The 17,490-nt window shown below is 40.3% G+C and overlaps 1 protein-coding gene across 1 annotated transcript in view; it reads left to right on the plus strand.

Annotated features, from left to right (window-relative positions):
- LOC121943920 (whirlin-like) overlaps positions 1–17,490 on the plus strand; it is a 116,098-nt gene that overhangs the window by 67,520 nt on the left and 31,088 nt on the right. Inside the window, exons 3-5 of the mRNA XM_042487529.1 lie at positions 31–156; positions 13,392–13,666; positions 15,479–15,515. Of these exons, the coding sequence (XP_042343463.1) occupies positions 31–156; positions 13,392–13,666; positions 15,479–15,515 (438 nt within the window). The remainder of the gene's footprint in view (positions 1–30; positions 157–13,391; positions 13,667–15,478; positions 15,516–17,490) is intronic.

The following is a 17,490-nucleotide window of genomic DNA, read 5'->3' on the forward strand; positions in this document are numbered from 1 at the left end:
AGAGATGTGAATGTTGTGTCTTCCCTATAGGTAAACCTGAACATGGACGACGGTCGCTCTCTGGGCCTAATGATCAGAGGTGGTGCTGAGTATGGACTGGGGATCTACATTACAGGAGTGGACCCAGGATCTGCTGCAGATGCTGGTGCACTAAAGGTACCTCCACCCAAGCTGTCTTGCATTACAAACCATGTCCAACATGTCAGACAAATGACAATTCTTCATCTTCTACTCTTCCTGTCGCTGCCTCTTGAGCAGGTCGTAATTGCAAATGAGAATTGGTTCCCAATTAACTAATCTGATAAAAGAAAGGTAAAATGGAATCAATAAATCTTTGAGACGGTGGCAAAGAATTATTATAATCAAAGTTATCTTTATGAATAAGTGATTTTAGGTTTCACCCAAGCCAATATCGTCTCCACTACTATGATTAGACAGAACATTCCTTAAGTCCATCAACTAGACTCTTCCCATGGCCAATGCATGGAACTCAATCTGATTTGATTTTTTTTGTCTTTTATTTCGTCACATTTGGAACAAGTCCAGTGTTGCAGGTCCTTGGAAAGCAGAATTTACTTTACAGTTTTGGACTCTGCAAAAAATATATGTCATAGTCATGTTCAGAAACACTGGCAAGGTAGCTAAGCGCATGTACACATACAAGGTATTTGATTTCTGTTTTAAGTTGCTCTAATAAAGTTACACTCAGCTTAGACCTCATGGTGCCGGACTGATTGTTAGCAAGCCAAGCTGCAGAGTGAAAGTTAGCAGGCCTTCAAGGGTCAGGTAGGTAGATACTGGAGGTACAGTAACAGGTGACAGGGTTCCAGGTAATTTATAACAGACAGATTACAGTTTATAGACCATTCAGTCTTTTTTTTTCTTTGTCTTGCTTACATTGTGGGCTGCCGCATTGTAACTGTCCGTGCTTCAAGACTGCATTCCCAAGTTGTTAACTGCAGTGTGTGCATTTGGCATCCTGGCTGGTTGTGGTAATCCATGGTTTGAGGTTTTAGAATGCTTTAACTGTAATTTTGGGTACAGTTGTTTGCTGTTTGTCTGTTTCTGTTTTAGGAATGACATCCAAGTCAGGCTCAGTGAATTCATTGATATAATTGGAGATGTCAGTGGGGACGTTCTGAATGTGCCTCAGACTGTGATGTGTAGTGCAGACAGTAGGGCACCCTCTGATTGGACTGACCAATCAGAGGCCAGATCTCTCAGATCTCTGGGGGCATGGATGAGAGTTTGTTTACTTATTTTAACTTCAACAAGATGGCCACACAGTCATTGCCCCCCAATCAGGTAGTGATTTTGCTCTGTCGCCATTTGCATTTACACTACACTTTACTTTAATGTGATCAATCAGTACCCATTGCAATCTGGTCACCCAAAATGTAATTTAATACAAGATGTAAAAGGGTCTTTTAAAAACTATGGCCTAGCGTGGCTAAAAACTAAAGCTTTGGAGTGACAGGTCAGTCCACCTATACAATGCAAATTCATTTATATAATCTTGTACAAAGCAGCTGGTTTCCAGTGAAAATTATTTAAATAGTCTTATACTGATTCATACTTCACTTTATCAGACAAAACTCCAAGAATACCAGTATTTCTGAATATTAATGTCATCTACTTTTCAAACGAAATAAAAAAAACAAAATAAAAACATAGTTGTTTACACCTTGATGCAGTTTCACTTCTCTCTTAGCTGCCATTTGTTCTCTATTTATTTTGGTATTGTATGTAAATCAACTAGCTTAAGATGTGGTAATTCATCATAATAAACATCATGTCTGCTTTCTTTGCTGTCAAAGCTACATAATTGCACTTGTAAATGTAGACTAATTTGCAGTGCATCACTACAACTACACAAAGTTTGAAAATACCAGACTTGATGGTAAGTGTGATAGATGACCTACTCAAAGCAACTTTTGAATGATTTTCATACCAAGAGGATATAAAATGAAGAAGAAAAACCCATCCATCCATTTTCATCCACGTATCCGGGGGTGGGTCGCCAAGGCAGCAGCCAGTGCAAGGTACTCCAGATGTCCCTCTACCAAGCAACGCTTTCCAGCTCCTCCTGGGGGATCCCGAGCCATTCCCAGGCTAGATGAGATGTATAATCTGTCCAGTGTATTCTGGGTCTGCCTGGGGACTCCTACCAATTGTATCTTCCTGGAAAACCTCTGGTAGGAGGTGCCCAGGAGGTGTGCTGATCAGATGCCCAAACCACTTCAATTGGCCACTTTCAATGCAAAGGAGTAGTGGCTCCACACCGAGCTCCTTTCAAATTACTGCTCCTTATTCTATCTCTAAGTAAGACCCCAGCCAACAACACATTCTCATCCTAACTTATCACATGTCATGTCATATGTAAAGAATAGTATCACGTCCCTGCTGAGGTGTTTTGTTAACTGCTAATAGCAACATTAGCTGCTCTGTTTCAACAATGTTGGGCTGGAGAAAGGTGCACTCAGGCTGAAACTCATCCATGCTGTTCTCTTGGAAGGTGCACTGACTTAAACCAGCGGTGAGTACAGGAAAGCATAAATAATACATGTAAACTGGTTAAGTTATGAGTACAGGAAAAGTCCGCTAGCCGCTAATCACATTTATGCAATGTAAAATACCATAGGCTTATGCTAATAATGTTAGCATGTTGTATATTTGGGTGAAATGTGATTTATAAAAGAGTTGTTTTAGAGCTGAGTTTTATTCTTTGTTAAGTGGTGTTGTTGTTAATCGTGTTTGATGGCTGCTGGGAGAAGTTTGCTTTTTTTTGATTATTTTAAATAATTTAGATGTTTAAAAAAAATCTCTTTTGGCCAAAAACAAAAGAAAGGGGTAGTAGCTTCTTCTGTAACCGACTGAGTTAAATAAGCATATAATAACGTCTCATATCGATCGCAGAGCCCTAAAAGGAATCAAATCAAAATCGTACCCTGGCAGACTTTGTGATATCAGCAAATATTGTGTTGTTGTCCAAAGTACTGATATAATATTGTACGTGATGAAACTAGTGATTTACATCCCCCGACCAGTAAATCGGAAATCTTCCCAGGTAGGCAATTTTTGGTTTGAAAAACTGTTTTGAGAATGGCACAATGCAATGTTTTAATAACGTTTTCAACGACAATTTTTCTTTTAGCTCCTAGAACATTCTCCATAAAGTTAGGGTAACATTCTCCATAAACACCAAAAATGTTAACTTCAAAAAAACAAGAAAATCACATTATATTACATTTTGGTTTAAAAAAAGTGATCTGTAATCTCAAGCCTCATGTTCTGAATGTTGCTTTTAAAATGTTCTTTTTTTTTCATGTAACATTGTGGGAACATTTTAGGAAAAGGACATTCGATGATCTGTCAGCATCACCAAACATCCTCAGAATGTGCATTTAACCTGATGATAAGTATCCTTCAAACATTCTTTGACCATAAGATTAAAAGGTTTTCTTTAAAACATTATTGCAGCTGGTAGGTAACATTAGCCAATGTTGTGAAAGGGACCCCTGCTGGCTGGGTTCCCCCCTGCTGGTTGTAACAGTCAGTTACATCAGCTAAACTGCCTGTCCATCTCACACTGTATTTTACTCTCACTCATGAATAAGATCCCAAGAAACTGACACTCCTTTGCTTGGGGCAGAAATTTTTTCCCAACCCAAAGGGGACAATCCACTGTTTAACAGTCATAATAATGTTACATGCTATCTAAATGTCAGCAGCAATGTTAAGTACATTTGAATTTTGGTAGAACACCCTGAAACCTTAGCACACTGTGGGTTTGGTCCTTCAAGTCTTAGTCATGGATTAAATGAGTTCTTGATGTGAGATTTGCAGCACTGTGCCAGCTGTCATCGCTAACATCTGCTACCTGATACTGATGAACCTGTTAGCATTCCTGCCACCTGCCGCCTATTAGACTGCTAAACCTGTTAGCGTGGCTAACATCTGCTACCTGCCTCCCAGCCTCAGTCAGGCAGCTGAATTCACTGCCCTGACAGGTCTACAAAAATGCTTTATTAGCCATGCTAAATCTCTGCTGTGTGCTTTCAGGTCAGCTTTCTGCCTCAACAAGCAGGCCACTCTAACTGTGTGCTATTTTTCAAGCAGCCTGAGGCAAGAAGAACAGAAGCCAGTGTCTCCTACCTGTAAACAATATGGCCGAAACCTCAATATGGCTTTCATGATATCACACTGTGTCCTACTTGAGGATAAAAATAAGACATCAAATTTATACTTTGTACTTTTTGCAAACCAACTGGGAATCCTTGAAAAAAAAAGCCTAACAGAAAGAGAAAGAAGATTAAAAAAAAAACAAAGCTTGAAAGACATTTAACAAATTCAAATGTCCCTTGAAAGCTGTAGTGTGACATTTCACAGTTTCTCTGACAGAGAGTTATGAAGAGGCACCTTTTTATCACAGGGGATTGGCTGGTCATGTTGCTGAACTGGCTTTGATGTGCTCTGAAAGAAAATGTGATGGTAGGAAAGAGGGAGAGAACAGAGACAAAGTGAAAGACAGGAAGCACATATAAAAAACAAATACAGTGGATGATTTCTCTTCCCCTCTCCAGGTCTCATAGATGTGTCTCCATTCACTAATAGTCTGCAGCCATTCATTATTTGTGGAAGGGAACTGCTACCCATCTTTATAATGTGCATGTGTGTGGGGTGTGGGTGAATCAGATTGAGTGATCCCGCCATTACACTGGGAGCAGCGGGCGGACAAAGAGGCTGTATATCTTTTCCTGGAAAACCATCCCTCTTTCTCTGTCTGCCAGTGTGGCAGCAGCAAGATGGAGGGTTGGCATTAAAAGACACTGCAGCAGGTGATCACCACATGGCAAATGTAAGTCAATTTTTTCTTCAGATACATCAGTTTGATACTACTCACAGTACTACTGGGAGTAATATTAAGTCATGCCATAAGCATTTTCTATGATGTAAGTGTAGGACCAACATTTTTTTGAGATAGATTATATTTTTAGAACTACAGATCTGATACTGCTCTTACCCAGTTCATTGACTGTAAAGTATAGATTTTCAGCAGTAGGTGGGTTTCCATTAACCCTCAAATTGCTATTGCCAATGTAAAATCTGCGTAGCGGACACGTTTCGAAAAAACTCCCATTTATCGCAAAAAATGTTTTACACTCGCATAAGGCAGTATTTCAGGCGATTTGAAATGCAAATGCAAAACTGCATTGGAAACACTTTTTTTTCTTTTATATGACAATGTTATTGGATGGCATAACTTTTGAAAAGTTGAGACAATCATCTGGAAGTTTTGAATCCACAAGTCCGGTGGACTATCACCTCCCAGAAATCCCTCATACATGGCCACGTTTAAGGGGCTTTTCTTTCCATTATCGCTCTCATAACATGCCTATGTCGCCCTCAATTGTAAAATAATGATGGCTAGTGTAGTGGCTGCAATAGAAATAAGGGCGCTAATGTTTTGAACATCTATCACCATGCTTCTTGGAATGTTACCATGAAAGGAGGAAAAGTTCAAACTGTGCTCACATCAACACATCCAATCAAGCTACAGCTCAAGTGAATTTCCAAACAGCTCTGTATAAATCCAGGAAATACATAAGTGAAGCTTTCTCAGATCAAAAACGGGCCAGGGCATTTTGATAGATACAAGTGACCAGTGGGGCAGGGCAGATGCGAACTGAGGCAAACTGGTCGTGTTAAGTGGGCATGCACCGTTAAAATGTAAAATAGTCATTAGCCTTTCCAACAAAATGTAAACAAACCTGTAGTCTATCATAGTTGTTGTATCTGATGCATATTCTTACATAAAGGAACGATGGGCATGCCTGAATTGAGGGCATTATGTCATCATTTGCACTTTAGAGGTCATTTTCAAACATTTCCATTTCAGTGCATGTGGAAGAAAGGCCAAAATGTAAAGAAAAATATCTGCTTTCAGAGATGACTGTGTGAGTGTAGACAGGGCCTGGGATGTTTTTGGGGCCCTATTTTTTGTGGAATGCCACTGTCGGGCTACAATTCCTGTTTCTACACAAGAAATGCTTTTACAAAACCTAATGACCAGATTACTATGGAATTTACTGAGCAAAATCATTTTCCTAGAGGATGAACCCTTTAATTGCTGGGCACTCCTGGTCACCTATAGTAAGTATAATGTCTTGATACAGATGAATCAGCATTGTAAAGACCATATAACATAACATATAACTTCACCATACTGTCTTTAATGGGTCCTTTTTAGAATAGATGAAATGACTCGTTAATATTCATAGTTTTGCTGTTATAAAGCTGAAAGCAGCACTATACTCCTGTACACAGTTTAGAAATTGTGATATTAAATATTCCTGAACTCAGCATTGCTGGGAAACTCACATCCATCAACGCAGCTCTTAATGAATAGGCCCAGCCAAAAGTCATATTACTCATTTCTATTTGTGCAACACAGTGACACTTGGTGTTGCCCGTTCATTACTTAAAAAGAGTGAAACTCCCAGCCGTATCCATCAGAAAGTGATACAAGTCAGCTGTATCAATTTAATTACAGGCTTTTGTCTGACCTGATGAGGTTGCTTTGACACTAGGGTAGAAAAATGAAGACAGACACAATTAATTCAGTGTTTGTATTATTAAATACCATTTCTCTAGCTGGTTTGAATGGGAAATCTTTTGAATATTATATTTCAGTACTGGTTGAATTGATGTCCTTTGGTGATAACCTAACCTTTTTTAAGTCTGTGTGTACTACCTACCCATATTTCATGCTATTACCTTAACTGATGTAAAGGTAGTGTATTAACAGAAACATAATTATGAAAACATAGCTTTAGACATAATTGTGCAAACACAGTTTTCGTATATAATTTAATTGCTAGTTATGATCTTACCTGGTACATAGTGTTTACACTCACGGTAAGTTGAGGTTCTGGTATATATTTCAACTAGTCTGCGCTGTTCAGGAGTTCATAGGGTATGCAGCTAGTAGACTAATGATCAGGCTTGCAAGGAACGTTCCTACAACATTGGCTAACATTACCAAAAGTTGCAATAATGTTTTAAAGACAACATTTTAACCTAATATTCAAAGAATGTTTTAACAATGTTTATTATTTCAAATAATGTTCCCATGAGTTTAAATGCTGACTAAGACATAACACTTTAACAGCAACATTCTGAGGTTGTTTTGGTGATGCTGAGAGGTGACAGATCATAGACTGTTCTTCTATGAAATATTCCCACAATGTTACATTAGAACAAGGGAAGAACAGTTTCAAAGCAACATTCAGAACATGTTTTTGAGGCCTGAGATTATGGACCATGTATGATTTATGGAAACATTTATCCTTCTTACTTGTAGTAACTGCAAACAATACAATATATTTTCCATATTCATGTCTTTAACAATCTTTTAATACAATTTCAGACGCCCCTTAAATGAACTGTACTATTTCTTAACCTTACGTAAGGTGTATATCTTATCTGTCTGCATCACCGTTCATGATGGACAGCCAGTAGAATCCTGTCATGTCCACATGAAACTTGGTAGGACGGCGTCAGTTTGAAATGCTGCTGATAACAACATAATATAAGGACGGAAAAATATCTGTAAACTGAGGTGGAGGTGAAGGTGAAGGTGAAGCTTTCCCAGATTATGAGCATAAGGACCATTTTACTAGCATCTGATGGACCAAGTAGGCTTCTATTTAAATCAATCTAGCTGTCTACACAGGGTGCATATTTTTATAGGCTATGTTCACTGCCTTAAAACATTCTGTGTAGACATAGGCAGAGGATTAATGCTGCCACTGCTCCTCTGCAAACAAGCTGAACACGCCTTTCCTCCTGTATAGATGATGTTGGAGAGGACAGTCATGTTTGCTTAATCCAGGGGCTGCTTGTCAGATTGTATTGAACAAACAACATGTTCTTTAAATGCTACGAAAAAATCACTAATGAAAATCAGGGAGGAAGTGTTTTGCTACAATAGATAGATATTTAACAGATTAATTATTTTTTTTGTGCAGTGCAGACTGCATCTGCAACCCTATGATTGGTTACAGTGATGGAGGTTTCTGAGGGCATGCAAAAAGTGCCCCGGAAATGATCCTGAAACATTTTCGTCTGACTGTGGTGTGTCCCTTTAACACCTCATGTTGGATTGCCCCTGTGTCATTAACAGCCACTCTCTGGATGCCACAGCAGGCCAGCAAACTACTCCTGCTGCTCAAAATAGCAGCTTGCCCTCTCTCTGTGAAAAGGACAAATACATTGCACCTCCAGCACCATACACACACACACACACACACACACACACACACACACACACACACACACACAAACACACACACACACACACGTTTTTTTCATCACAAATGATCAATGAAACTCAACTTGTAAATCATTACAGCATGGAGAAGGTGAGAGAGGAAGCCTTGCAGCTAGAGAGGATAATGCAATATATTTCCCTGGTCGAAAGAGATCAGTTGAGAGTGGCAAGGTGTGACACTTAATATTTCTTAGCATATCTGTTCAATATAACTTTGATTGCAACAATTGTTGTCTGTGCAGAAGCTGATTTAAGTCAAAGTGGGTAAAGGGACACTGTCTTCTTGAGCTCTTAGTATTTTATATGCACATCTGCGTTATGAATAATCACGAACAAAAAATGTAAATGCAAAGGTTTCTCTTATCCTCAGAGGACTCTGTTATGGAATTTCATTGTAGCTGCATCTGCTTCAAATAATCGTAGTGTTGCAAGGAGGAGAGAGAGAAAGAAGGCAAGAAATAATTTCTGTCTCTACTTGTCCTGCTGTAGTACAGTGAAAGCTGTTTTCCAGCCTGAAAACAACATTTAGTATATCTAACATAAATTCGGCTTAATTGAAACAAAAAATACTATTGCTTAATCAGGTTGATACTAATTTGGCTAAAAAAAAACTTGTGTCAGTTAAACAAAGAGATAACCAATGGTAATGCAGGCATAAACAAAAATGAGGTCAGCTACAACTTTAAGTATGAGCTATAGATATAACTTACCACCATTACAAACAAAAATGTGTTACTGTAGGAAATGTAGTATCCATCAAGTTTGGAGCTTACAGGATATCTCAGCCTCTGTTGTGTTGATGAATTACCTTGTGCATCAAGAGCAGGTACAGGGAGGCTAAGTCTGATTTAAAATGGACTGTACTTGTATGGCACTTTTCTAGTCTTATGACCACTCAAAGCGCTTTCACTGTACATTGTCAAATTTACTCATTCACACACACATTCACGCACTGGTGGCCAAGGCTACCATACAAGGTGCCAACTGCGACTCAGTAATCATTCACAGGCACTCACACTCTGATGACGTGGCATCGGAAGCAATTCGGGGTTCAGTATCTTGCTCAAGGATACTTTGACATGTTGCCCGGAGGAGCCAGAGATTGAACCGCTGACCTTCGAGTAGATGACCTGCTTTACCTCTGAGCCACAGCCGCCACGGCATACCACCGACCATCTTGCTGAAAGGTTAAAGGAGGCTGTGGAGGAGTGGGGGCTTAGGGGCAAGGTTTTGGCATGTGCGCACAACAATGCAAGGAACATCACCGCAGCAAACGACTCCATAAGAGTAACCAGCTAGTCTGTGGCTTGCTTCGCGCACATACTTCAGCTCGGCATTAATGATGGATTAATGATGTTTAATATCTGGCTTATAAATAAATTACTTCCCCTACAAATGTGCCACCCTGATCCCACAGGCTGAAGGTGATGCGACCAACAGAGGTCATGCGACAGCAACAGGAGCTGCAGCTGTACGCCAGGCCTCCACAATGGCTCTATTTTTGGGGGAGCAGTATGTCACAAGTCCCACCACTGGCAGCATGGACACAAAGGTTGAGAACTTTTTACGGGACATTACCCCATCCTTGGATACTAAACCGACAGACTGGTGGAAAGTGAATGTATGGAAATTCCCCAGACTGGCAAATCTGGCACGTCAGTATCTCTGCATACATGAGATTTCGGTACCATCTGAGCAGGTGTTTGCAGCCAGTGGACTGATTGTGACCTGGCTGCGCTCCCCTCTCACACCCAGCCATGTGGACATCCTAATTTTCCTCAATGAGAACAAGTAGGCAGAAATCGGGACACTGTGAGTCTGAGATATATATTTTTAAGTTCTTTTCTCATGTTGCAGCATTCCATTTAGTTGTTTTCAAGCGTCTTTCTTATAAGACCATATGTTAGCTGGGATAATTTTTATGAGCATGCTCCGTATGTAAGCTGTTATTCAGTGTGTTTCAAGTCTAGGCCTCTACATCTTTATGTTTTATGGGCTATGCAATGCTGTCAGCACAAATGCATCATGTTGCTGTGAAAATAAAGCTTTGAGTAAGGGAAAAAAACACATTTGGTATTTTTTAAGCAACGCTTTATATTGTTTTTTTTTAAGTACGATTAACCGATGAATTGATCGTTAATATTAACGATGCTTGGTTAATGAGAATGTTTACAATTTGCGACCCTACATTCTATGCTAACCATGTATATTCACAACAAACTGACTTGAAGTCCAACTGCAGTCCTGCTGTGACTCAAGTGATGCAAACATTGGTTGAACTCTTCAGTTCAGAGTACAACCATAACTATTTGATGGATTGCCATGACATTTGGTACAGAAATTCAAGGTCCTCAGAAATGTAACTTGTGATAACTTTGGCAATGCACTGACTTTTCGTTTAGCATCGTCATGTCACATTTTACGTGTGTCTAATTCACTGGTTGAGGAGCAAATACCTCCAAAACTAATGCTCCAACTCCTGCTCATTCTCAGGTCGTCAAATGCTTTTTGTACCCTTTTTGCATTACACTCCTTTGTGTGTAATATTGACGCCAAAAGCATCCTTTAGTGTTTTATACTGTGTGTTGTATACTGAAACACAGCAGGCTTTCTGCTAAATCCAATGTAAATCAATGCTGCAAGCAACTGATGCAGTTTAAAGAGCACCCATGTGGGAGGGAGGGGAAGTAAAGGAATAACTCCTGTCCCTTGTGAAACCAAAAGTCACTGTTGTTTTAATGTAACATTATGTGATTTACATAGAGATGCTGGACACTGAGGTCAATCGTGATGTATTTACGTCATGTTAACTTGAGTAAAAAATTTAGTTATTTTAACCCAAAACATGATCTTTTTCTAAACATAACCAAGTAGTTTCTTTTCACTAAGCAAACTATGACCATTTCACGACATTATTTAGGTGTTGCAGTGTTTTAGCAGTGTGTTACATACGCTACAGCTTGTCCTCACTTGCATCACAGACAATGAGCGGAGTGACAAAAGTGTCACTATTTGACGACCTGTGAACAGGTTGAATAATTCTATCAGCCTTAGGTGTACTATGTGTGTAATGCTAAATATCAAATGTTGCTAACATGCTAAATTAAGAGACTGAACATGTAAACCTACTAAACCTATATATCTATATAACCAGTATGCCATGATAGCAGCCCATGACCAAGGTGAATGACAGGGACTGACTGATACTGCCAGTAGTTTTTGTGTGTTTTAGCCTCCATACATTTAAAAAGAAAAATCTTTTGGTAGTGAACTATCCTCTACTTAAACATACTTAATTAAAAAAGTGTCATATAAGCAGCACTGTTACACAGTCTTTCCCAGCGAGACCCAATACTATAGATAATGATATGGAAGAGGGACCCTGATTATAAAAGAGACACGAGTGCTTTATCACAGGCCACAGAGCAATAACCACTGTTTGGCTTCCTTCTCTTGTGGTCTGATGAATTATGTCCACGGCATTGTCTTATCTGGTTTGTTTCCCCTCTGACACATTGTCGAGACGGGCCAGGCCCTCACCTATTGTCTGGCTGTCTAAAGGAAAATAATTAGCTCCAGTGCAGCATTCGTGTGTTTGTGTGTGTGTGGCACCCTACAGAGAACTAAGGGAGTTGGGAAAGTTGGGACAACAATCTGTGGCCTGAGGTTGTGACAATGAGGGAAAATATTGTGTGAATCAGGGTTTGGGATGCATGACATGCATAGCGGTGCATACATAACCTCAGAGAGAAGATATTCTGCACAGTATGTGAGAAGTCTCTGTGTTGTGTTGCTGTGATAGTGGTGGACCTAGATATACTTTTGCCCTGGGGTTTTCCATGATGTTGGTCACAACATCCTCAACAGGTTCCTGGAAATGGAAACCTGTCTTTCTAAGTTAACAAGTATTTTTTTCCTGGGGCTCATAAAAATAGCAAGTATATTTTGTTTTAACCCTTTGAAACCTAAACAATTTGGGCGGTTTCTTTCAAAAACATGCAAAAAAGGCAATGAACTACGAAGGAAGAAATGACCCAAAAATCAGTGCAAAATTAGTAAAAGTAGTAAAAAAAACAAAACAAAACAAGACAAAGACAAAGAAAGTAGAAACAAACAAACAAACAACAAACACAAAACAAAATCGGACATAACTCCTATAACACCTATGTTTCCAGGACCGGTCGATATGTCAACCTAAGCAAGTGCTGCGTTATAACAAGACACATAGTTTCAGCCTGTTCTCATTCTGAAGTCTTTAAATACCGCCGCTTTCGCCTTGCTTTCGCCATGCTTTCGCCATGCTTTCGCTGTAAGATCCCGATGCTGATAACACCGGGAGGGTAATATATAGATGCAGAAGTTCACTACAAAGCAGCAATATGTGATAAGTTGGGATGAAAATGTGTTGGTGTTCCCAGGACTGGGCAATATGTCAACTTAAGCAAGAGCTGCTTCACAACTAGACTCATGTGGTTTTCCCTAAATTCCCAAACAATGACATCTCATTAACATCAGGTGGATACTGGGCATGTTTTATCTTTTCCTTTCAGCCTAACAGTTCACAGGCATGCTGATTGCTGCCTCAGCAGTAGCGCCACAGGGCCCCTTCAAATGTGAACAAACAGTTTAAGACTCAAGATGAGCAATACCCGACAAGGTCAGTGCCTGATATTAATGGCAATGCAAAGTCCATCTGCAAATTGGCAGACCATCTTTTGGATTTGATTTTGTTGTGAAGAAATGTCTTCTTGTTTACTGAAGCAAGGTACAGTGTGTCCTCCTATAGTCAAAGAGGATATGTGATGTCTTTCTATAAGAAGTAAACCAGCAGGGGAGCATGGTTTACAGGTTTAAGAGCCCATCCAAGAGCCAGCAGGAGGGCCTCCTACATCACACTCAGCAAAGAGTCAGGGCCATTTACACTGATGTGCTGGTAACAGCATACATCACATTAACTCTTTTTATGATCTCTGGGTATAGAAAATGAGGTTACATGCAGGTCTTTGATGCTCTGCCCTGATGACTGACCTGAGACTTTAATTAACCTGGTCTGTTGCAGGTGGGTGACCAGATCCTGGAAGTGAACGGTCAGAGCTTTGTCACCATCTCCCACGACGAGGCCGTTCACATCCTAAAAACAGGACACCATTTGCTTATGAAGGTGAGGGATGTGGGTCGTCTGCCTCATGCACGCACAGTGGTGGATGAGACCAAATGGATCTGCAGTCAGGCCATTGCTGAGACCAATGCTACAGCGAATCCAAATTCTGTTACCAACCCCACTGTCAATGCTGGCGTCCACGTTAGTGTCAGTGCTACTACCTGCAGTACAAGGTGAGTGCATCATACTGAGGTACGGCGACTGTTCTCTGTATGAAATGAGTACTACAATTGTCAGTGGCATTGGAGCAAAGACATCATTGTGAACCAATAAGTGAGTTGCGCTTCTCTGTTGTGCCAGGTGGTTTACAGATCGAGATCAAATACTTTTTATATGCTTATGAAAAAGGATACTTCAAGATTGCCTTAAGGAAATTTTTTCAACTCCGGCACAAATGTCCAATTTATTTTAATTTTTTTTAAAATTATTTTTGGAGGATTTTTCCCTTTAATGATACAACAGTCGTATAATGACAGGAAATGTGGGAGAGAGAGGGGGTATGACACGCAGCAAAGGGCCACAGCTGGAATTGAACCCGGGCAAGGCCTCAGCATATGGGGCGCACACTCTAGCAGGTAAGTTAGAGGCCGCCCCACAAATGTCCAATTTGACTCAATGATGCAGGCCATCAAGAGGTTTTGGCGGTCGTAGGTCAAAGGTCATTGTCACTGTGACCTCTTCTGTCTCATTTTTGTTAACACAGTATCTCAAGAACAGCATGAGGGATTTTTTTTTTAAATTGTCTCAAACGTCCTCTTGTATTTAGTGATGAACTAATTTGAATTATGTGTTCAAAGGTCAAGGTCTCCTTGAGCTTGTGTCTGTCTGTCTCATTCTCATGAATGCAATATTTCAAGAATGCCTTAAGGAAATTTCTTTAACTTTTAAACAAATTTCCAATTGGACTCAATGATGCAGGTCATAAAGAGATTTTGGTGGTCACAGGTCAAAGGTCAAGGTCACTGTGACCTCTTCCATCTCATTTTTGTGAACACAGTATCTCAAGAATAGCACGAGGGAATTTGTCTCAAATGTCCACTTGTACTTAATGATTAATTGATTAGAACTGTGTGTTCAAAGGCCAAGATCACCTTGACCTTGTGTCTGTCCGTCTCATTCTCATGAATGCAATATTTCAAGGAGGCCTTGAGGGTTTTTTTCCTCAAATTTGGCACAAATGTCCACTTGGACATAGGAATGAACTGATTAGAATTTGGTGGTCAAGGGTCAAGTCATTATAACTTAACAAAACACATTTTTGGCCATGATTTAAGAATTTATATGCTGATTATGACAAACTTTTATTTAAATGTCTAATAGGATATATAATAATGAAGTGCTGACATTTTATATCCAAAAGGACAAAGGGCAGCTCCACCCTGACATCATAATGTTCTGCAAAAAAACTTCTCTGGCCATTACTCAATGTCATATCTCAGGAACAGAAGGGGGGACAGTTGGACAGATACTGATATGGTGACACTAATCTTGTGTGTCCACCTTGAAACAAAATATCAGTGTTTCCCCCAGCAGCACTGATCCCCATTGACGTGTGCTGACACCATAACTAACAACAATCGCCATTTTCTTTTGAAATAGTCAAAAGACCGAGGCAAACAGTTGAATGTCCATTCTACTCTCATTCTATTTCTACGCTCTGCTCTCTCCCTCATCCATCTGTCTCCCAGCCCTAATGGAGCTGGCTCTGATTGAGAATTTAGGGAGGGATACATTTCTCTGCCTGCTGCTGCCTTGGAAGTCATACAAGATGGCTCTCCACTCCACACATCATTAAACTCACGCTGCCTCCACGCTGCCTCGGGCTGGTCTAGACTGTGATGTTGTTGTGTTATAATGTTCTACATGCATAAGAATTGTCGAGGCATGCAGGCGTTTATGTGAATGCTTTTAATTTTATGTGCTGCTCTCAGTTTATCTCGTTTGCAGGATGAAAGAAATTTGTTGTGTTATTTTCTTTGTTGCAGACCGTCCTCAGGCAGAGCTACTCCTGTATTAGGAAAGGTAAGAATGGCAGCCATGTGTTACTGCCCTCTGTGTACATGTTAACACAGTTAACAATATGTGTGGTCCTGACATGACTTACAGATTTGACACACCAACACGCTGTAACTCCATCTGAGCATGAACCCAAAACAGGTGGGACTGGAATCAGACTCAAGTCATTAATCTAACGACTTTGGATTCGACTTGAAGAAAATCAAAACACACCCGCAACTTGACTTTGACTTAATAACTTGTGACTTAATTACTTTGAATCCATCCTACTGCTGCCAGATGATACCCCAGAGATTCACTTTTGTACATTAAACATTCAGGGAGCTGGCTTCTTACCAATACAGCAGATTCTTTCAGGTGTAATTAAGGTTAAATCCATAAGTTTTTTGCCAAAATGCCAAAATGAGGCTGTTTAAAGTATTTAAAGTGAAGTGTTTTAAGTATATTTAAAGTACTGTGTTGAAAAAAAAAGCACCCACTTATTAACATCATATTAACATCACAAATTTCCAGTACCCTTTCTCTGCCTTCCTTGAAAAGTGTTCTTTGGTGATATGATCTAGCTGCATTATATTATTTTCACTTGCTATAATATCCCAGCCTGACTTTTATTACACAGTACAAAGATTACCTTTTTGGCTTTTCTTGCCAGTCAGAGAGTGACAGGACAGGGATGACACACAGCAAAGGGCTGCAAAACGGAATTGAACCCGGGCCGCTGCTGAGGACTACATGGGGCGGCCGCTGGCCTCACTGAGCTAGAGGCCGCCCCACAATATAAATAATTTAATACTAGAAGGTAGAAGAAGGTAAAAGGTAGATTCTCAGCAGAAGTGGCCATTGTGTTGAAAAACCGTTGCTGAATGAGCCTTAATTGCGTCTCACCCACTTTTTTTTCATTATTTTAGACAGAAGAAGGCTTGGAAGAGGAACAGCTCTCAGTCCAAGTTGAGTCAGCCTCGCCCTGATACTGGCTCTCCTCTCTTTCTTCGTCTGGTGCCTTTGGTTTTGTTTCTCCCCTCTGGTCTGAGTCGCCGTTCGGCACAGGCCACCGTGGAGATGCTCTCGTGGTCTGCTGCATTCAGCCCAAACCCCACAAGTACACATAAGTGCCACTCTATTTTAGAAAGAGGGGGGCATGGTTTTGAAAAAAAAAGTATCATCTTAAGCTCAAGTTATTCTTCTCCAGGCTGCGAGAGTGTGAAAGTATACTAGGTGGTTTAAATACCTTTCGTTGGCTTTTTCTGTCATATGTGCACTTGTATGACATTTATTGTTTTTTTTCATCTCTGTGTTTGAACCTGCCCCCCGAGAGTAGTTCAGGACCACATAACCTTTAAAAATTTTGGAGATGCGACTGTTGGCCCCTCTGTGAGCTGCAGTAACACTTTCGGTGATAAGAGTTTCAGATGTGTTCTTCTGAAGGGCTGATGTTCTATCCAGAACAATTTGCTTCTGGAGAACCCTTTTATTTTGACTAACTGTGGATTTCCATAGCTTGCATGTGCGTTGCGGAATGGCTCAGCTGCAGTTTTGCTCTGTGCTTCCTCATCCGTCAACTCCCACCGGTTGCAGTTTGAGTGTGGCAGGGCGCAGCACTGCTGGATCAGCTGGAGTGGCAAGACTCCAATCACGCGTATTATGTCAGTACAGAGGCTAATTTGTAATAGCTCACCATCCACTCCCTTAGCTCCCGATATGGTGTTCTACACCATTTCCTTTCTAAGGTTGTCCCTATAACAAGGATGGGTGGTGTCATCAGTAATTTTTTTGTGGATTTCCACCTCTATAATTAGCTTTTCCTCATCCATGGTGTCAGTAGTGACCTCTGAAAACCCCTGACCTGTTGAATCCAGGCCTGGATCTGCCCATTGTGACTTTTTTTATGATGTAGTTACATGAAACAGGATCAGAGGTAAACACAATGTTTTATTCTGAAAATTAACCAGATGTTTAAATGTTGTTTCGCTGTCTTACTTCC

Source organism: Plectropomus leopardus, chromosome 6, assembly GCF_008729295.1.
Source record: "Plectropomus leopardus isolate mb chromosome 6, YSFRI_Pleo_2.0, whole genome shotgun sequence".
NCBI classification, from domain to species: Eukaryota; Metazoa; Chordata; class Actinopteri; order Perciformes; family Serranidae; genus Plectropomus; species Plectropomus leopardus.